At 54.8% G+C, this 20607-nt stretch overlaps 1 protein-coding gene across 21 annotated transcripts in view; it reads left to right on the plus strand.

The window, feature by feature from the left end:
- Speg (striated muscle enriched protein kinase) overlaps positions 1-17422 on the plus strand; it is a 53723-nt gene extending 36301 nt beyond the window's left edge. For 20 of the 21 annotated variants that reach the window (XM_074071784.1, XM_074071786.1, XM_074071792.1 and 17 more), the window contains 23 exons: positions 1121-1233; positions 1629-1797; positions 2060-2156; positions 2255-2455; positions 3351-3408; positions 3954-4031; positions 4126-4304; positions 4788-4814; positions 5198-5350; positions 5555-5597; positions 6696-6764; positions 6988-8959; positions 9243-9380; positions 12006-12122; positions 12293-12460; positions 12568-12690; positions 12997-13164; positions 13291-13870; positions 14264-14503; positions 14587-14810; positions 15621-15696; positions 15883-16032; positions 16370-17422. In XM_074071784.1, the coding sequence (XP_073927885.1) occupies positions 1121-1233; positions 1629-1797; positions 2060-2156; positions 2255-2455; positions 3351-3408; positions 3954-4031; positions 4126-4304; positions 4788-4814; positions 5198-5350; positions 5555-5597; positions 6696-6764; positions 6988-8959; positions 9243-9380; positions 12006-12122; positions 12293-12460; positions 12568-12690; positions 12997-13164; positions 13291-13870; positions 14264-14503; positions 14587-14810; positions 15621-15696; positions 15883-16032; positions 16370-16562 (5336 nt within the window). In that variant the 3' untranslated portion in view covers positions 16563-17422. Of the gene's footprint in view, positions 1-1120; positions 1234-1628; positions 1798-2059; positions 2157-2254; positions 2456-3350; positions 3409-3953; positions 4032-4125; positions 4305-4787; positions 4815-5197; positions 5351-5554; positions 5598-6695; positions 6765-6987; positions 8960-9242; positions 9381-12005; positions 12123-12292; positions 12461-12567; positions 12691-12996; positions 13165-13290; positions 13871-14263; positions 14504-14586; positions 14811-15620; positions 15697-15882; positions 16033-16369 lie in introns of those variants that run through there. The other variant, XM_074071802.1, reaches the window with a different exon arrangement.
- Positions 17423-20607: the final 3185 nt, after the last annotated feature.

Below are 20607 nucleotides of genomic sequence, written 5' to 3' on the forward strand. Positions count from 1 at the left end.
TACATCTGGGGCTTGGGAAGTCCCTAGCCCCCGAGTTCTATAGCCCAGCTTGGCCTGGACAGTGACTGAGGGATGGTTTAAGCCAGCTGGTGCTAAAACCAGACTGGGTCTTGCATTAACACCCCATGCCACTAGGTCCCACCCCAACTCCAGCCAGGCAGGGCAAGTGGAATGGTTAGCCCCCTTCCCTCCACATCTGCCACACAGCAGCCTTTTCTCCACCCCCAGGATGGCATATCTACTGTTTATATAAAAGCCAGTTGGGTCTCTGTGATGGTGGCCATCCATACCCAGCCACGCTGCCCTTTCCTTGGGGGCCTAGTCACTCCAACTCCACTTAAAGCCAAGATCCTCAGACATGCTCGGGACAGGAGTACCTGGAAGTCACAGGCTTCTTATGAGAATTAGAAACCATTTTCAGGAAATAATGTGACCCTGTGATACATATGGAGAATAAAATCCCAGCCACATGTGGGAGGAATAAGCTAAGAACTTCTAGTTGTCCATCTAATATTTGGGAGTTACTCATTTGTTCATCTTCCCATCTCCCAGATGGTAGACGGTCCCCTAAGCATTTAAGTAAGATTCAGAAAGAGAAATTTCAAGATAGAGAAAACATCATTCATGAGATTATTTCTAGGTGACACTGAGCCTCCTTCCTGGCCAAGTAAGGCAAAGTCAGAGAAGGTGGACAGGTGAGGCCACTAGTAGGGCAATCACCCATAGAGGGCAGCATTGAACTGTGCCTTGTCTGTCTATTATTGCGGAAAGCAAAGGGCTCAGGGTGGCCAGTCCTGATTTTTCAAGAGAGACAGGAAATTCAGATTTCTTTTGTGTGTGAAAATCTCCTAATTTCAAAGCTGGCAAATGAACACTGAGGGTCCAACAAAGCAAGCCTGCACCTGTGACTGTTTCTGAGATGTGAAGAACATCACATTTGGGTTTATAGGGAGAGCACATGGTCCAGGAGAGAACTCTGGTGTGTGGGGGGTGAGGGGAGGGGGAGCCTGGCATTCTGCTGAGCCAGTTGCTGATGGGGATAGGGGTGAAGGAGGTAGGTCTTCTGTGACAATGACATCCTTCTCCTTTCTCTCTCCTCCCTTGACCCTTTGTGTTCCAGAGGCCCCTCGGTTTGAGTCCATCATGGAGGATGTAGAGGTGGGGGCTGGAGAAACCGCTCGCTTTGCTGTGGTGGTTGAGGGGAAACCACTGCCAGACATCATGTGGTATAAGGTCAGAAGGTGATACTGGCCCAGTGGGGGGGCTAAGCCAGCTGGCCGAGAGCCTGGGGAAGGGTTAGGGGTTACCTGGGAGACATGGGGGTTCCAGGGAGGCCTTAGGAGAGGGGAGCCTGTGCAGCAGTGTGGTTAGGAGGAGGAAATAGAACCTAGGAAACCCAGCAAGGGATGTAGAACTGTTAGTAGGAGCTAAATGGGAAGCCAAATCTGGGTCCTGGGGGAATGAGGCCCCTGGAGTGGAGATGCTGCTGCCTTGGGTAGAGGTGAGGCCTGGTAAACAGACTTCAGCCCTCAGGTCCAGATGAAACTGGGGTTCTACCATGGAGATAAAACTGGGTCCCAGGTAGAGATGAGCCAGGCCCAGACTGGAGGTGACACCCAGCTCTGCAGGATGAAGTACTGCTGACCGAGAGTCACCACGTGAGCTTCGTGTATGAGGAGAATGAGTGCGCCCTGGTGGTGCTGAGCACTGGGGTTCCGGATGGAGGAGTCTACACCTGCACTGCCCGGAACTTGGCGGGTGAAGTCTCCTGCAAAGCAGAGTTGGCTGTGCAATCAGGTGGGCTGGTGTTCCCAAGGAAAAGGATGAGGCATCACCCCAGGAATGTGATGTGAGCCCCTGCCCTGCCCTTCACTACTGACCAGCACATCCTCCAGCCTCAGTACTAATCCTGACCACTGCATCCTCCAGGCAACACCTGCTGGGGGAGCCAACATTCTTGCTCCCCTTCTCTTTCCTCATCTGCCCTGCCTGTCACAGTTTGCCCTTTTCCCTTTCTTACCCTTCCCACCTAACCACAGGACATCTATCTCCTCCCCAGCCCAGACAGCTATGGAGGTTGAGGGGGCCGGGGAGAACGAGGAGCATCGAGGAAGGAGACTCAGCGACTTTTATGACATCCACCAGGAGATCGGCAGGTGTGGGGCTAGGAGAAGCCAGGGTCAGGAGCCAGGAGGGATAGACATCCAGGGCTATAGAAATAGCTGAGTCCCATTGCCCTCTCTATGTCACCCAGGGGTGCCTTCTCCTACTTGCGCCGTGTGGTGGAGCGTAGCTCTGGCCTGGAGTTTGCAGCCAAGTTCATCCCCAGCCAGGCCAAGCCCAAAGCATCAGCAAGGCGTGAGGCCCGGTTGCTGGCCCGGCTTCAGCATGACTGTGTCCTCTACTTCCATGAGGCCTTTGAGAGACGCCGGGGACTGGTCATTGTCACCGAGCTGTATCCTGAAACAGACTGGGGAATGGAAGGCACACATAAAATGACTGGTCCTTGTAACAGCCAATTGGTGGCCATTTTTTTACTGTTTACAAAGTGGTCCTGTTGACAGTTGGGAGGGATGAGTCTGGAGATTTCTGTGAAAATCAACATTTTTAAGCTTAAACTTGAAAAGCAGTTAGTGTGGACCTGGCGGTGTTCTACAACCTATTCAACCCTCATGAATACCTACCTTGTAGAATTTTATTATCCCCATTTTATAGCTGATGAAACAGGTATGAAGTATCAGGCAGGAGGTCACATAGCTAGCAAATGGCATATGCTTTTTATTTTTTCAATCACAAAATGGCAGTATGAAGGGACCCCATTTCAGATGAGCACCAATTCCTGGCTTTATCTGTGGTGTGGGGGGGCTCCTTTCATAAAAGCCCTGGTTAAACAAAGGCACATTGCGCTAGGAACGCTGGGTAGCTAGCTCAGCCCTCCTGGTGCATACCAGTCTTCCAGGCTGAATTGTTCAAATCCAAACCTCAGCAAAATCACAGATTATTCCCTGCCATAGACCTCTGGGTCATTATCAGAGTCAAGAAGTTTCATGAACAGTCAACAAGATGTTGCTGTAATTTGACCCCCACAAATACTTCATAGGGTGGGCAGGAAAGGAAATGTTACCCCCCATTTTACCCCTAAGGGAACCCAGGCTCACAGAGGGTAAGTGACTTGCCTCAGAGCTCAAGCAGGGGTATGCCATCTGTGTACCCTGATGCTGGGGAAGGGGGAAAACAGTGTCTCTGACTGGTATCAGATGTGCCTTGAGGGGAAGGAGAGCCTGGCCCTGAACTCTTGGGCTAGGCCAGGTAGTTGCACTGGTTACTGTTTTCCTTGATCCAGGACACAGCTGCACAGAAGAGTTGCTGGAACGAATGGCCAGGAAGCCCACCGTGTGTGAGTCTGAGGTGAGGGCAGTGGGTGGCAGGGTCCAGGTTGGGCACCAGCCTTCACCCACCTGAGCTCTGGCAGCTGATGGGTGGATCCTACGCATGCCATGTTTGTCCACGAGGAAGCTGGGATGGTGATGGAGAGCACTGTTAGACAGGCAGTGGAGCTCCCCACTCTGGGTGATCGGATAACCATCTATTTGGGGTTGTGAGCATGTGCTCTTTAAATTACTATAGACCCCCAAACTCTGTTGTTTCCTAGTCTTTCTCACATACACATTCTCTTGGATTTTCATTAATCTCATTGTATTCCTGCCATGTATGGCTGAACGCGTTCTACACGGCACAGTTCTAGTTATTGTTACGTACATGACTACCTCTGTGTTTGTGCTAGGCCCAATACATGCAGCTGTACATGGTAGCCCTGTGTATTAGCAACCCCAAACCTGTATTTTAACTCCTTCCATGAGCCATCTGAAGGCCACTTCCCAGGCATGGTCTGACCTCTTGCCCTAATGATGATGAAGTACAAGTTCCCCAATCCTATGGACTTGTTTTCACAGATCCGGGCCTATATGCGGCAAGTGCTAGAGGGAATATGCTACCTGCATCAGAGCCATGTACTGCACCTCGATGTCAAGGTGAGGTGGGGAATAGAAAGCAGGCAGCCCCTGGGGGGGGCCAGGAGGTGAGTATCCCTCTTTACTCAGCTCTTACCTTGCTTGTGTCCCATAGCCTGAGAACCTGCTGGTATGGGATGGTGCAGGAGGTGAAGAGCTAGTGCGTATCTGTGACTTTGGGAATGCCCAGGAGCTGACCCCAGGGGAGCCCCAGTATTGCCAGTATGGCACACCTGAGTTTGTGGCACCAGAGATTGTCAACCAGAGTCCTGTGTCTGGAGTCACTGACATATGGTAATACTGGAATGCTGGACCACTTGGAGGGTCGTGCTGGGGCATTGATCTCTGACTGGGAGGAGCTTTAGGAAGCCTGGATTCCTTCTGTGACAGTCAGATGGTGGTAGCATTCATGGGTCTCCTGTCTGTGTGTTTTATCAGCCCTTCATTGATTGGGACTGACCCAATCACTCAGAGACAAGGCCTGAGGTTCTTCTCTCTTCTAAAGGTGTCCCTCCCCTCAGTCAGGCAGCCATGGTCTCTTTGGTTCCCAGACTCCTCTGGGCTTCCTAGGCCAACCCTGCCTTGACCCTTGACTTCTCTAGGATGGCTGACTGCTGGATTCAGGGTCCTCCTTCAGGAAGGAGGGCATTCTTGTGCCTGTTTATTCAGGACAGTAGTCCCAGGGAGAACATGTCTCCTTCCAATTTGAGATAGAGGGGACCCTCACTTCCAATGGGAGGTAGGCTGTCCTCTCACCATCCCTCTCCTTTCCCACAGGCCTGTGGGCGTTGTTGCCTTTCTCTGGTAAGGACCCCTCTGCAGTCCCCTAGCAGTCTCTTGGGCAGGCCCACCCCTTCTCTTCCACACCTCCGGCTCCTTCCTCACTCAAAGGACCTCTTGTGCATGAACGTAGATGTCCCGTCTTGCATGTCCAAGCTCTTCCCACCACCATGTCCTTCCTTAAGAAATGGGCTCTGAGAGAGACCAGTGCAGGCTCACTGCCGTTTTGGCAGGGTACTGCTTGTTCCTGAGCATCCAGAACGTGGACTAAAAAGGGCTATCCCCACAACCTGGGACTTCCACCATTGCCAGTACTGATCCGCCCATCCCCCTGCTGTCCCACTTCAGCTCTGCCTCAGCCCCAAGGTGCTGTCCACCTCTCACAACAGCCCTCTCCACCTCTACAGTTTGACGGGCATCTCCCCATTTGTTGGAGAAAACGATCGTACTACGTTGATGAACATCCGAAACTACAATGTAGCCTTTGAGGAGACCACGTTCCTGAGCCTGAGCAGGGAGGCTCGGGGCTTTCTCATCAAAGTGCTGGTGCAGGACCGGCTGTGAGTATGAGGCTCCAAAGACTCCCCAACACCACCAACTATAGAGATCCTTCATGCTACCCACCTACTTTTACCAAGCCTCTTCCTTAGACATGCAACCCTCCAGCTCACTAGAGAATGTTTTCTCAGACATTCACTGACTATCTGAAAGCATGAATGCACGAATGAACGCTAAATCCATGCTTAATCCCCATTCTTTTACAGGAGACCTACAGCAGAGGAGACCCTAGAACATCCTTGGTTCAAAGTGAGTCTAGTCCTGCCAAGTGGTGGTACACAGGTGGAAGAACTCCTTCCATGTTGCTAACAGCTCCATTTCTTGAGCACCTATTATGTGTAGCAACTACGATATGCATTTTATATAAATATGATCTACTAGCTTCGTTATAGCTCTGCAAAGGAAGGTATTTTCATTTTTTATAAGGAAACTGAGGCCCAAATCAATGATCAAGTTGGGGTATCATGGACTCCAGGCACAAGTCTGGACCCACCACCACCATCCTGGGATTCCTCTTCAGGGACTCTCTGGTGCTCAAGACCAGCCCCAATCTTCTTCCCTTCTTAGTGTCCACCTCTGTCTTCCACTGCACTGGTCCCCACAGTGTATGGGTGGCCTGCTTGACTCACCTACTCATTATGAGCTCTGTGTAGGCAGGGTTCTCATTCATTTTCAAAACCCTGCACCAGGCACAAGGGTGGGGGCTCAGCAAATGAATTCAGAAAGGGTACCTGAGTAGACTCCCCATTGAGCAGTGTGCTGGGTCAGCTGAGGACTGAGGTCATTCTCCAGTTCTAGCAGTAAGAGCTTCTTCCCTCAGATCAGAAATGAACTCCAGCAGAAAGACAGCTTAGGTAGGTGCAGTGGGCAGCCTCTGTCTTGGTCTGGACCACTATGGCTCCAGATCTGTGGTGCTGGCCTTACATGGAGACAGATGAGGAGATGGGGACAGCCTATGTTTTGGTCTGGACCACCATGGCTCCAAATGTCTGGGATGCTGGCCTTCCATAGGGACAGATAGGGAGTAGAGGTCAGCTAACACACTAAGAGCACAGGCCTCCTGGGGTATTCAGCATACCAGGAGAGAGGGCCTTGAGCCCTGGTGAAGCTCAGAAACCACCCCCTGGAGACTGTTCCCTTAGGTTCAGGGACTTTGTCCACAGAAGTGAACCTTGCCTGTGGGGATTGTCTTGATGGACTTAAGAGGAAGGGGACTCCCAGGAGCTCAGAGTCAGTGCTGCTCTCTCTGCTGCCCTCCTCCCCAGTGGCCTTTGCCTTCATTGCCAACTATTAAGGGTCTAGGTGGACAGACAGCTGTCCCTCAGGCCCTCTTTCCTGGGTTCGCAGACACAAGCAAAGGGCGCAGAGGTGAGCACAGATCACCTGAAGCTCTTCCTGTCCAGGAGGAGATGGCAGGTGAGTTTGGCTCAGTTCTGACTCTGTCCTTTCCGCCCTCTCATTCTCTCACCTGTCCTTTTCTCCACGGCCACCCTTCCCTCCTGTTCCTCCATTCCTGTTTTCATTGTCTTAATTCTTGGCTCCTCTCCTGCCCCATGACCCTCTGCCTGCCTAGGCTTCCTTCCCCAGGGCCAACTTCTGCGCTGGCTGCTCCTGCCTGACTGTAATACCCTGTTTTCAGCGCTCCCAGATCAGCTACAAGTGCCACTTGGTGCTGCGCCCCATCCCTGAGCTGCTGCGGGCACCCCCAGAGCGGGTGTGGGTGGCCATGCCCAGAAGACCACCTGCGAGCGGCGGCCTCTCATCCTCCTCAGACTCTGAAGAGGAAGAGCTGGAGGAGCTGCCCTCCGTGCCTCGCCCCCTGCAGCCCGAGTTCTCTGGCTCTCGGGTGTCCCTCACCGACATTCCCACCGAAGATGAGGCCCTGGGGACCCTGGAGGCTGGGGCTGCCACCTCCATGGATTGGCAAGAGCAGGGAAGGGCTCCCTCTGAGGACCAGGAGGCCCCCAGCCCTCAGGCCCTCCCCTCTCCAGGCCAGGAGCCCCCAGCTGGGCCCAGTCCCCGGCGGGGAGAGCTCCGCAGGGGCAGCTCCGCTGAGAGCGCCCTGCCCCGGGCCGGGCCGCGGGAGCCGGGCCGGGGCCTGCACAAGGCGGCGTCTGTGGAGCTGCCGCAGCGCAGAAGTCCCAGCCCGGGGGCCACACGCCTGGCCCGGGGAGGCCTGGGTGAGGGCGAGTACGCCCAGAGGCTGCAGGCCCTGCGCCAGCGGCTGCTGCGGGGAGGAGCGGAGGATGGAAAGGTTAGCGGCCTCAGAGGTCCCCTGCTGGAGAGCCTGGGGGGCCGTGCGCGGGACCCCCGGATGGCGCGAGCCGCCTCCAGCGAGGCAGCGCCGCACCACCAGCCCCCTCCCGAGACGCGGGGCCTGCAAAAGAGCAGCAGCTTCTCGCAGGGGGAAGCGGAGCCACGGGGGCGGCACCGCCGCGCCGGGGCACCCCTAGAGATCCCAGTAGCCAGGCTTGGGGCCCGCAGGCTACAGGAGTCTCCTTCCCTGTCTGCCCTCAGCGAGGCCCAGCCGCCCAGTCCTGCGCGGCTCAGCGCTCCCAAACCCAGTATCCCCAAGCCTGCGGAACCTCGCGCCGTCAAACCCAGTGACTCTCCCCAGTCCTCGGCACCCCAGCCTGCCCCAGAGAAGGCCCTGGAATCCACGGCAGAACCCGTTCAAGCCTCCAAGGCCGCACAGTCCCCCGTGGCCCTGCCAACCCCAGTGCTGCCCCTCACGCCCTATGCCCAGATCATGCAGTCGCTCCAGCTGTCGGGCTCTGCCCAGCCCCCGCAGGGCTCCACGTTGCTTCCATCAGAGCCCAAGCCTCACGCGGCTGTGTTCGCCAGGGTAGCCTCCCCACCTCCAGGAGCTCCAGAGAAGCGCGTGCCTTCAGCCAGGGCTCCCCCAGGGCTTGCCGAGAAAGTCCGGGTCCCCACGGTGCCCCCCAGGCCAGGCAGCAGTCTCGGTGGCAGCATCGAGAACCTGGAGTCAGAGGCCGTGTTCGAGGCTAAGTTCAAGCGCAGCCGCGAATCGCCCCTCTCGCGGGGGCTTCGGCTGCTGAGCCGCTCCCGTTCGGAGGAGCGCGGCCCTTTCCGCGGGGCGGAAGAGGAGGACGGCATATATCGGCCCAGCCCGGCGGGAACCCCACTGGAGCTAGTTCGACGGCCCGAGCGCTCGCGCTCCGTGCAGGACCTCAGGGCTGTCGGGGAGCCTGGCCTAGTCCGCCGCCTCTCGCTGTCGCTGTCCCAGAGGCTGCGGCGGACCCCGCCTGCGCAGCGCCACCCGGCCTGGGAGGCCCGTGGTGGAGATGGGGAGAGCTCAGAGGGCGGTAGCTCGGCCCGGGGCTCCCCCGTGCTGGCGGTGCGCAGGAGGCTCAGCTCCACTCTGGAGCGGCTTTCGAGCCGGTTGCAGCGGAGCGGCAGCAGCGAGGACTCGGGGGGCGCCTCAGGTCGCAGCACGCCGTTGTTCGGAAAGCTGCGCAGGGCCACATCGGAGGGCGAGAGTCTGCGACGCCTCGGCCTGCCGCACAACCAGCTGGCCTCTCAGGCCGGTGCCGCCACGCCTTCTGCCGAGTCTCTGGGTTCCGAGGCTAGCGCCACGTCGGGCTCTTCAGGTGAGGAGGAGCTGGGGTGGCGGACGATGGTGGGGTGCTCTGCAGAGAGGCTCTGGGAGGTGGAGGAGGGGGCCGGGGACACCCTCTGGAAAGAAACTGCAGAGGTGCTGGAGGCCCTGAGAGTGGAATTAGCAAGGCTGGAGGGGTAAGAGGCAGAGGCTGGGGTAGGAGCAGGGAAAGAATGGGAGAGATGGCTTTTCCTTGTCTGGGCTGAGGGCTGCTGGGAGGTGGGAGCTTGCTGGTACTGGCTGGACAAACGCTTTATGGGCCTGGGCCTGCACAGCTCCAGGCGAGAGCCGAAGTCGGCATCGCTGGGGCCTCTCCCGACTGCGGAAGGACAAGAGCAAGGGCTTGTCGCAACCAAACCTCTCTGCCAGTGTCCAAGAGGACTTGGGTCACCAGTATGTGCCCAGTGAGTCAGGTAAGAGAGGCCTGCTGGGTGAGCACCTCCCTCTGGCCCCAGCGAGCAGTTCTGGCTGGGTGGGAAATGGGCTACCTAGAGGAGGTCTGGCATCAGGGAAGCAACAACCATAATCAAAGCAGCTGCTGCCATTAATTAGCAAAGCCAAGTGTCCTATTAAGTATGTTACAAGCCCTGTCTCATTCAATGCTGCAGCATCGTTTAGGAACAATTATCGCCATCATCCTATTTTACAGGTGAGAAAACAGGCTTAGTGCTGCGCTGCTAAGTAGCTTGTCCAAGTCACAGAGCTAGTAAGTGGAGCAGCCCGAGTTGGACTGCCTAAGTAACCCTCTGCAGCCAGGGCTCAGCAGTGGCTCCAAGGACACTCTATTTAGGCCTTTGCTTTGGCTGGCCTTATCTCTTCTGAGAGACCCTAGAAGGTTTGTGTACCTGAGTACAGTTTTGAAGCAGCTCAGAATCATGCTTACTTGCCCCCATGGCCCCCCTTCAGGTGTGTGTGCTTGAGTGTGTACCCAAAGACACGCTTTGTCTCCCAGCCAGTTCTCCATTCCTGTACAATTCTAAATGCCTGGCTGCCCCTCCTTGTCCCTCTTTTCCTCACAGAAGGTGTATCTACTGGGAAAAGCAGCTGTCAGGGCTCTTTGCTGGTGGAAGGGCCTTGAGTATGCTCTGGTCTGTTTCATGCCCAAGTCTCCTGGGGCTGCAGGGAGGGAGACATTCTCTACCTGGGGTCACTCCAACTGGAAAAGGAACACTACTCAAGGACTACAAGGAAAGGCTTTAGGAGACCAGGTTTTCCAGACTAGCAGGAAGGACGGGAGCCAGCCACCAGGCAAGGCTATGTGTACCATCTTTATAAGCCACCAGCCCACCCTTGCCCAGTTTTTGATTAAACTGTTTAGAACCATTCTAGCCTTGTCTCTCGGCTGGGCTTAAGGAGACTGTGTCCATTCTCGGCCAGGAATGTAGTGAGTGAAGGGGAGGGAGGGAGGCCAGCTGGTACAGGGAGGGTGGGAAAGGAGGAGAGCACCCAGCAGTGAAGCCTGGGGACAAATGATCCCTTCCCACCTGGGGCCTCCTTCCCAGCTCCATTTTGCTTGTGCAGCTGATTTCCTGCTGAGCAGTGTCTCCTAACCGCATCCTTATCCTGCAGAAAGATGTCTGTCCCATGTCCACTTTACCAACTGGGGCTGGTCCTAGGGGAGTATGGGTAGGGCTAGCAGAGCTGGGACCGGGTCACATTTCTCCTCTCCTCTCCTTCCACTCTACCCAGTACCCTCACTTGGACTGGAGGCAATCACTGATGAGACTATGTTTACCATATATTGGAGCCTCAGAGGGGGATCCTTCCTTGGGTACAGTGGGGGGGCATACTATGTTCCAATCACAAACTCCTCCTGAGTATCCCTCTCCTGTCTAGTTCATATGTGCTCACCCTCCCTCCTGATCCTTCAGAAGCAGCAGCTGGGCTCCCAGAAATCTTTAGCTATCCCTGCCCAAGTGAAAAAAAAAAAAAATCCTCTCACCCCCTGTAGCCAGAACCAGACAACCAGATTGGGACTTTATTTACTTATTTATTTATTTATTTTATGGCAGTACTGGAGTTTGAACTCAGGGCCTTGAGCTGTTAGGCAAGTACTCTGCCACTTGAGCCACACCCCCACCCCCAGATTAGAATTTTTCTAAAGGGACATTCCAGGCATCATGAACTCAAATCTTCATGGCACTAAGGAGTCATAGGCCAGCAGCACTGGAGCAAAGCTCCCAGCCCCTGCTGAGTCATGGGCAAGGTCATCGGCCAATGGTGAAGCAGCTTTTCTACTTTGCTGAAACAGCCTCTTTTCCTGGGTTCTGCCCTGGCATATTGAGGAGATCATCATAACAACCACAATAAGAGCTAATGTTTCTGAGTGCTTATTTCATGCCAGATACATGCTAAGCACATGCCTCTTCATTCTCATAGCAACCCCTCTAAACTTGGTATGATTATTTTTCTCAGTTTACAGTCATGTAGGTACTGTCTCTTGCCCTTTCAAAAGCTCACCCCATTTAGTTGACTTGAAGGAGTACACAGGTTGTCCAGGAACCTTCCCCAGACCCCAGGTGGAAAGAAGGACCAGGAGGCTGGCACACTTCTGGGAGCTAACATGGTTTGTCCTGGCCTCAGATCTTTGAGACTATACATTCTGGTTGCAGAATTTACGTCCCATCCTATCTCAGCTCAAGTCACTGCCTCCTGTCCCTTGCCCTTCACTTGTCCTGTGGCGCCCCAGAGGGACTGGGGCACAGTTAACTCAGAATTTTAACTGTTAATGGTTTTCAAAATGGGTTTGTTTTTAACAATGCTTATAGAGCTCATCTTTAGTGCCAGTCTCTGTTCTAAGTGATTTATAAACATGAAGTACCTACCAAGCATCTTTACTGCTTGGTGCAAGAAAAAAGATAGTTCTAACACATGCTGAGGGCCTGGGGAAAGATAAGTCTCGCACTTCAAGAAAAGTCTTGAAGGCGTGGCATGATGTTTTACTCCCTACATGCCAGGGTTCATACACACCTGCCCCTCCCTCAGCAGTAAGTGGCCAGAGTCCCGCACATAGATGGCTGGCTTTGCTTCTCCTCCAGACTTCCCCCCAGTCTTCCATATCAAACTCAAGGACCAGGTGCTGCTGGAGGGGGAGGCAGCCACTCTGCTCTGCCTGCCAGCAGCCTGCCCTGCACCCCGCATCTCCTGGATGAAAGGTAAGCAGATTACATCTCCCACAAAGAAGGGGGGGTGACACATGGTCCCAAATACAGAGGATGGGCATGGCTAGGCCTTGGGTGAGCATGGTTCAGGGGAGGCCAGGACTAGGTGGGCCTGGACATATGCCATCTCATTCAGCAGCCTCTCCTGCCTCCCCTGCCCCTAGACAAGCAAACCCTGCGGTCAGAGCCCTCGGTGGTCATCGTGTCCTGTAAAGATGGGCGGCAGCTGCTGAGCATTCCCCGGGTGGGCAAGCGGCATGCTGGACTCTACGAGTGCTCCGCCACCAATGTCCTAGGCAGCATCATCAGTTCCTGTACCGTGGCTGTAGCCCGTGAGCCTGGGGCAGGGCCAATGGGGTAGAGACAGGGATGGTGGGGCAAGGCCTGCCTAATGGGCCCTTAACTGCGCCATCACTGGGCTTCTTTTTATTCCTGCCAGGCATCCCAGGGAAGCTAGTACCCCCAGAGGTGCCCCAGACCTACCAGGATACAGCACTGGTGCTGTGGAAGCCAGGGGACAGCCGAGCACCTTGCACATACACACTGGAGCGGCGGGTAGATGGTGAGGGCAAAGGCAGGATGGTGGAGGAGAGGGAACAGATAGAGGAGCTTGGGAAAGCAAATTTCTCCCTGGACAGAGGCCTTTTCTGTGGGCTTCCAAGGGTACTGCTCTGCAGCAGGGCCTCCCTCAGAAACCTTATACTTTCCTGGAGGAGAAGGCCAGGCAAGCAGGGCAGGGAAGGGCAGCGGAGGAGTGGATGGGATATGAGGAACCCGGGGATTCTTGGCTGGGCTTGCAGATAGCACAGGGAGCTTTGGCCACCCCTCCTGTGGCCTCAGCTCCTCCCCTCTCCTGTGCTGCCCACAGGTGAGTCTGTCTGGCACCCAGTTAGTTCAGGGATCCCTGACTGTTACTACAATGTGACGCACCTACCCATTGGCGTGACTGTGAGGTTCCGTGTGGCTTGTGCCAATCGTGCTGGGCAGGGACCCTTTAGCAACCCTTCGGAGAAGGTCTTCATCAGGGTCACTGAAGGTCAGTGTACGGAGTAGAGATGGCAGGAGAAGGAAGGGATCCTAAATCCAGGGTCCACCTCCTCCTTGGAGCACCACAACTTGGTTCCCAGGACACACAGTAATGATTTTCTTTGTCTCCTCTTAGATTCTTCCACTCGGCCATCTGCTACTCACCAAGACACCCCTGTTACCTCAGGGCCAGCCAGGGCCCCACCTCCTGACTCTCCTACCTCACTGGCCCCAATCCCAGCTCCTGCTTCCCCAACCTCCCAGGCAGCCTCTCTCAGCCCCTTATCTCCTCCCCCAGCCCCCAGCCAGGCTTTGACTTCCCTCAAGGCCATGGGTCCACCACCCCAAACTCCCCCACGAAAGCACAGGGGCCTGCAGGCCACCCAGCAAGCAGAGCCTACCCCACCCAGAACAGAGGTCACCCCAAGTGAGCCCAAGTCTTTTGTCCCTGACACTGGGGCTTCAACCCCAGCCCCCGCCCCTCAAGAGGTTAAACCAGCATCCTCCCCTACTCCCCTGTATATGGTGACTTCCTTTGTGTCTGCACCCCCAGCCCCTGAGCCCCCTGCCCCCGAGCCTCCTCCCAAGCCCACCAAGGTGACTGTGCAGAGCCTCAGCCCACCCAAGAGAGTGGCCAGCTCCCCCGCTCCCAAGGGTACTGCTCTGCGGCAGGGCCTCCCTCAGAAACCTTATACTTTCCTGGAGGAGAAGGCCAGGCAAGCAGGGCAGGGAAGGGCAGCGGGGGAGTGGATGGGATATGAGGAACCCGGGGATTCCTGGCTGGGCTTGCAGGAGGAGGGGTTGATACATGGATCCTCACTATTGAGTTCATCTATGCCAGGCACCATACTGAGCTTGTTGGTCAAGCTGTTGCTTAAACTTTACCCTCCTAAGAGGGAGACATTGCCTTATTATCATCACCCATTTCAGAGGTGGGAAATGGGGTTTGACTAAGGTAGACAGCCAGTAAGTGCAGAGCTCGAACTGGAACCTTGGTTCCTAGAACTGAACTCTGCAGGCTCACACTGCAGCCACTACATTCTCGTCCCCCCTCATGATGGGAGTGTACCCACCTCCTCAAACCTGTGACGTTCCCCTTGCACACACAGGGGCCGCTTTGGTGTTGTGCGAACATGCCGAGAGAATGCCACAGGCCGAACGTTCATGGCCAAGATTGTGCCGTATGCCGCTGAGGGCAAGCGGCAAGTCCTGCAGGAGTATGAAGTGCTGCGGACACTGCACCACGAGCGGCTCATGTCCCTGCATGAGGCCTACATCACTCCTCGGTACCTCGTGCTCATTGCTGAGAGCTGCGGCAACCGGGAACTCCTCTGTGGGCTCAGTGACAGGTAGCTGGATGTTTTGGGGGAGCAGGGAGGCAGAGTCAGGGAGGCTGACTGGAAGGTCACTTCCTGGCCCCTGCCACCCCCAGATTCCGGTATTCAGAAGATGATGTGGCTACCTATGTGGTGCAGTTGCTGCAAGGCCTGGACTACCTCCATGGTCGTCACATCCTGCACCTGGACATCAAGCCCGACAACCTGCTGCTGGCCCCTGACAACGCCCTCAAGATCGTGGACTTTGGCAGTGCCCAGCCTTACAATCCCCAGGCCCTGCGGCCCCTTGGCCACCGCACGGGCACGCTGGAGTTCATGGGTGAGGGGACCAGCAGCCAGCCAGGGTAGGGGTTGGGGCACTGCCAGCAAGGCAACCTCCGGGGCCCACCCCCTCTCTGTGTGCTTACAGTATGTAAGCAGTGGACTTTAGTCCTTTACCTGGATTTTTAAAAATTTATCTTTACAATAGCCCTGAGGTTTGGCATAATACCCCTTGTTACAGATGAGGAAACAAAAGCATAGACGTGAAGTATTGTCCAATCCAACGATTGTGAATGGAAGAGGCAGGATTGGCTAAAGCTGGAAAGACAGGAGAATCAATGTTATGTTCTATAAATAAGGAACATGAGCTGTCATTTAACTACCTGTCATGTGTTTGATGTTTATTATCTCTGTTCCTTAGAGTTATTCTACAAGTCACCTTTTACAGCCCAGACAAAGACGAGCGAGGCAGGCTTAGTAAATCGCCCAGGGTCCCATAGCTAGAAGGGGCAAGCCTGGGATTAGAGCCAGCCAGGCTGGTTTCAAAGACTCTTCATCTTGGTGTCAGCCACACTCTGTGAATGGATCAGCTCAGCGCTGATCCAAGCAAGCTGGTGATACTGCTTCTCGGCTTTCTGGAGTTCTGGGGACCTCCATCACTCAGTTCCTGGGCTAATTCTTTGGGTAGTCCACATTTCTTGGGAGCCATCCCACTTCTGTCTATCCAAGGCCTTCTGCTCTGGTTGTACCAATAGTGTGGTACAACAAAGGCATTGTCCTTTTCCTCAAGCCCCCAGGGGCCTCCCCACCTCTTCCTGTTCCCATGCCATAGGGAAGCTGGCTCAGCTTGGTCTCTGTCTCCTGTTAGCTCCCGAGATGGTGAAGGGCGAACCTATTGGCTCTGCCACGGACATCTGGGGAGCAGGTGTTCTCACCTACATAATGTGAGTTTCCTGGCTTTGCTTCAGCCCCACCCCCATGCAGGGTGGCACGGTCTCTGAGCACTGTGCCTCCCAGGGTTCAGTGGGACACTAACGTCCGTTGGGTCTAAGAGTTGACCCTTAGTCCACTAAGGCAGAGAGGCAGTAATGGGAAGCTTGAATGTATCAACTGAACTTTTTCCACAACAGGCTTAGCGGACACTCCCCATTCTATGAGCCAGAACCCCAAGAAACAGAGGCTCGGATTGTGGGAGGCCGCTTCGATGCTTTCCAGCTGTACCCCAACACATCACAGAGCGCCACCCTCTTCTTGCGAAAGGTCCTCTCAGTACATCCCTGGTGAGTACGCCCCCACCTGCCCACCCTTCACATTACCTGACCGTGGCCGCAGACTGCCCTGGCCCCCTGGCCAAGGACCCCCAACTCCTCTCCTGTCTATATCACTGCTGTTGTTTCTTCTGGATAGCTATTCTACCTACCATTTAAAGCCCATAATAGCCCTAGGAGAGGCAGAATTGTCTGCCTGCCCCTATTTCAGGGATTGGACACTGAGCCCCAGAACCACCCAATCTCACACACATAGTGGTGGATAAGGTTTGGGACTGGGTCTGGGGTGGAGCCTGCCTGTTCCAGGATCTGTCAGCTCTGGCTCACCTTCCCTGGCTGGGCCTGGCAGGAGCCGGCCCTCCCTGCAGGACTGCCTGGCCCACCCATGGCTGCAGGATGCCTACTTGATGAAGCTGCGCCGCCAGACGCTCACCTTCACCACCAACCGGCTCAAGGAGTTCCTGGGAGAGCAGAGGCGCCGCAGGGCCGAGGCTGCCACCCGCCACAAGGTGCTGCTCCGCTCCTATCCCGGCAGCCCTTAGCAGTGTGGACCACAGCCCGGCTGCACGCTTCAACTCGGGGTCCCACTGATGCACCCGAGGTACATTCCAGGGCCCACGCTGAGCCAGGTGGGCCTGGGGCTTCAGTTACCACCAGCAGCAACATCTGGCCGGGCTATTACCTTACCTCACGGACCTGAGGGGATGAGGCAGGCCCCTGGGCTTCAGTCTGATGCCACCCTGGCCAGAGGAAGAGACCCATTGGCTAGGCTGTGCAGGAGTGGGAACAGGAAGAGAGGCAAGAAGGAAATGGGGAAGTGAAGAAGAAAAGATGTGAAGGGATAAAATAGGGAGGGAGAGATTTGGTGAAGGTTCTGGGGGTTGGGGGCATGGTGCATCTCAGGGAGAACCCAGGATTAGTGGCTGCAGAGGAGGAAGAAGGAGCCCAGGGTGTCAGGACAGTGGGCTAGCGGTGAGTGTCCGAGCGGCAGAGACAGGACAATGAGACAGTGCCAGAGAGCCAGGACTTGAGAGAGGGCAGTGAGGTGGGGAGGAGAGAAGAGCAGGCCCAGGGGAGGTGGGGAGGGCCAGCAGCTGCATCCCTAGAAGGAGAATGGAGAAAGACCAAGAGCTTCAGGCGAATGGCCACTCAAGCTGGATCTCTCCTGTCCCAGTGGATGCAACTCTGGGCACTCTATGCCAGCCTAGGGGTGTACCCACCACTCACTCCTCCACGGCCTTTGCCCTTCTTCCTATTCATATTTATTTATTTATTGACTTTTATGAAGTTTCCCCTTCCATCTAATCTTTGTTGCCCATGTTGTCCTGACTATCCCCCCAGCCATCCAGCTGTTTGTGCAGCTGTCTGTCACAAGAAAAATAAAAATGGGCAAGCAGCAGGATCTGTGTGTGCTGTGTGTGTCTCTGCAGAGGGCTGGGTGGCGGGGAGTAAGTCCTGGGAGGAGACATTTGGCCTTCCCTGGGCAGTGAGGACACATTCCAGTTTATAGCAGCTAGTACCTTGGGACCTTTCCACCCCTCCCCTAACCTTCAAGAACCCTCACCCTTCCTTATTCCTAGAGGGAGCGGAGAGTGTGGTCTGCTTCTCTCCAGCAGTTTCTAGAATGCTGGCAGATCTACTGAGTTACCAACACTCTCTAACCAGGCAGGCTCTTGCAGCCCCACTTCTGTTCACCTGCTTCCTCATAGCAACTGGGGAATGCTGGGCTCTGGCCCACATCCCAGTCCTGGCTCAGCCTCCTTTACTCTGGTCCTGCCACCTAGGGGCAGGAGGCTTCACCCTGGAGTTTGATGAGAGGAGGCGGTGTGAAGACCTGCAAAAGAAACCAAGACAGGCCTTAGTCCCAGGCTCTTGGGGTTGGAGCACAGATCAGAGCACATGGAGCAAACCTGTGAGGGATCCACAGGGCAACCATGTCTAGCATTTTCATAGGACTGAGGAGCATATCTACTTGGACCTTCTTGTTCACATGGCAAATTAGGGGTCTGCTGGGTGCTAGGGTACCTTGACTGGCCACTCCCATGCAGAATCACTGGGTCCTGGAATTAAACTGCCCTGCCATGAGATGAGGGGGGAAGAGGGAAGCCAGGTTTCCTGTGTTCAGAGGAATGGTTTCCTCCACCTTGAAAATTCTGATCTTGCAAAGTAAAAGGAATGAAGCCACCAACCATGAACACAGAGCACTGGCACTGGTGTATTGCCAACTGAGTTTGAGGGCCCCTTGACTCCAGCTCCAACAGTCCTTTGCCCAGTGCAGCCCAGCCTCACTGACTTCCCAGGACCCCAGGAAAGAAGCAAACCCCATCATCATAAAATAACAGGATGTGAAAATCAGCTGGCAAGGATGAGAGAGCCATCTTGCCCACCTGTCATTTTAGAGATGAACATAAACAGTTTGCCTGTGAGAATCTCCAATCCCTGACACACTGCAAATGTTTGCATATAAAAACGAGGTGCCTGAACTCATACCTTGATAAATAGTAAAATTCCTCTCCTGTCCCCACTTTGATCTGGAGTTCCCATCCCATCTCCATTGGAAATGGCATGTGAACTGCTTATTCCAAACCCAGAGGAGCAAAGGTAATTTGTATCAGCAGAACAGTGTCAAAATTGTTCTGATCAAAAGGTGACAGTACTCCACACCTGGGCAAGTAGTTGCAATAAATGGTAGAAATGCTCCTACCTGGTGCCCTGGCCTTGGCAGACTGGACTCCAGCTAAGCCCCCAAGAGGTTAACTGAACACCTTCACCCCAAACTGCCTGGTGCCCTTATACAGCAGTTTATACCCCCAAAAGGGCTTGGGCTGACCTAGGATTAGGGTGTCAGTAGTAGTGCTGCCCAGTCCCATGGAGGGGAATGAGTGGGGATAAAGATACCAATGGAGGGGTTGCTGTACTCAAAAATCTGGTCCCCACTTGGTTTACCTCAGTTTACCACCAGGGGTTACAGTGCAGAACTGATAACCGTAGACTTTTGGGATAAGAATATAGGGGAAGAATAAGATGATTGGGATTGGTTTTGACAGCCACATGGTCTTGTCATGATGGCTCTATAGACCATGAAGTCCTAGACTACTCTGGCTTCATTCAAGGACACTGTCACATGCACTTGCACCTCCTTAACCTACAGTATCTGGGAAACAGCATGTTGTCTGCCTAGCGGCAGTCTAACCTGATCAGCAGACCGACCTGAGACTAAAGCAGCCCCAGCAGTGAGCTGAGTGTCTTGTTGGCTTAGGGTTGTGCTTGGTCCTTCAGGGAATGGTATGGATACCCAACACGTGGAAGGTACACATGTCAAGGGCACAAAACAGCACACCTTCCTGTGCCTAGCCAGGAGTCTGGACAGGATTCTGGTCGAGCACAGCCCCAGATGCAGCCTGGAGGCATCACTAAACTGACAGTGGACATTCTTCCCCACCCAGCCCAATAAGTGAGCTGTTAGATCACAGAACTCCAGGGGTCCCAAGGTCACAGAGCATTTCAGAGGCAGAGCCATTGTTAGAGCCAGATTTTGTGGTTCCCAACTCTGGGCAACTTCCACTATTCAGAGCTATCTCCAAGGCACAGTAAGATGTGTGAATATTCCTGGGCTTCCACCCACTTTATCTCTTTTGATCTTCTATTTGAAGTAGGAGGGGCAGGAAGTTAAGTCCCGTTTAATAGCTAAGGAGATGAAACCAGACAAGCTAACAATTTGCTCAATATTATACTGAGAGTCGAAATGCACCTTGTACTTAGGGTCAAGACATTAGCTGGGGAGGTGATGTCCCCGTTCCATCTCATCCCCAGGTCCCTCACTGAGTCGCATTCTCCTTCTCTTTCTGTAGTCCCGCCTAAGATTCAAAAGGGATTCGGCAACACTAAGGCACTCAAAGGCACCACGATAACGCTGACTGCGCAAATCATGGGCGAGCCTGTGACCAACAACGGCTGGTGCAAGGATGGAGAGGACATCGAGGAGGACGACAGGCAAGGACCGGGACCTGTAGAGAGGGCAGGACCTGGGGTTTAAATCTGAGCTGTACAGTGACCAGAAACCCTGCGGGAAAGGAATGAAGTCTGGGAGCTGGGTGGCAAAGGCCAGAGCTGGCTAATTAGCCTGGCCCAGTACGCTCGAAAAAGTGACCCGCAGCTCCGCCCTCCGCCTTTCCATCCCTTCCCCAGGGTGTTCGTCGAGATCGGCACTGCCACCACAACGCTGACCATTCTCCGGGCCACACCCCAGGACAGTGGCAAGTACGAGGTGTACGTGGAGAACAGCCTGGGCATGGACCAGAGCTTCGCTCACGTGGACGTGGCCTCAAAGGGACCCTCAGACCTTTCTCCTTGGCTTCAAGCCTAGGGGCGGATTGATGAATAAAGTTGCTCTCTCTCTGATTCTGCGTCTCTTCTGTTCTTCACCGTCGCAGTTCCCTCTTCTCGGCACCCCTACACTTATTCCAGACCCAAATGCCAAAGTCACAGAATGCTGGAGTCAGAGGGAAGTATGGAGAGTCCCTAGTCCAGTGCTTCATTTTACAGACAGTAAATCTGAAATGGTATTTCTCTTACCGTCGGACTTGC

Source organism: Castor canadensis, chromosome 4, assembly GCF_047511655.1.
Source record: "Castor canadensis chromosome 4, mCasCan1.hap1v2, whole genome shotgun sequence".
In the NCBI taxonomy this organism is placed as follows: Eukaryota; Metazoa; Chordata; class Mammalia; order Rodentia; family Castoridae; genus Castor; species Castor canadensis.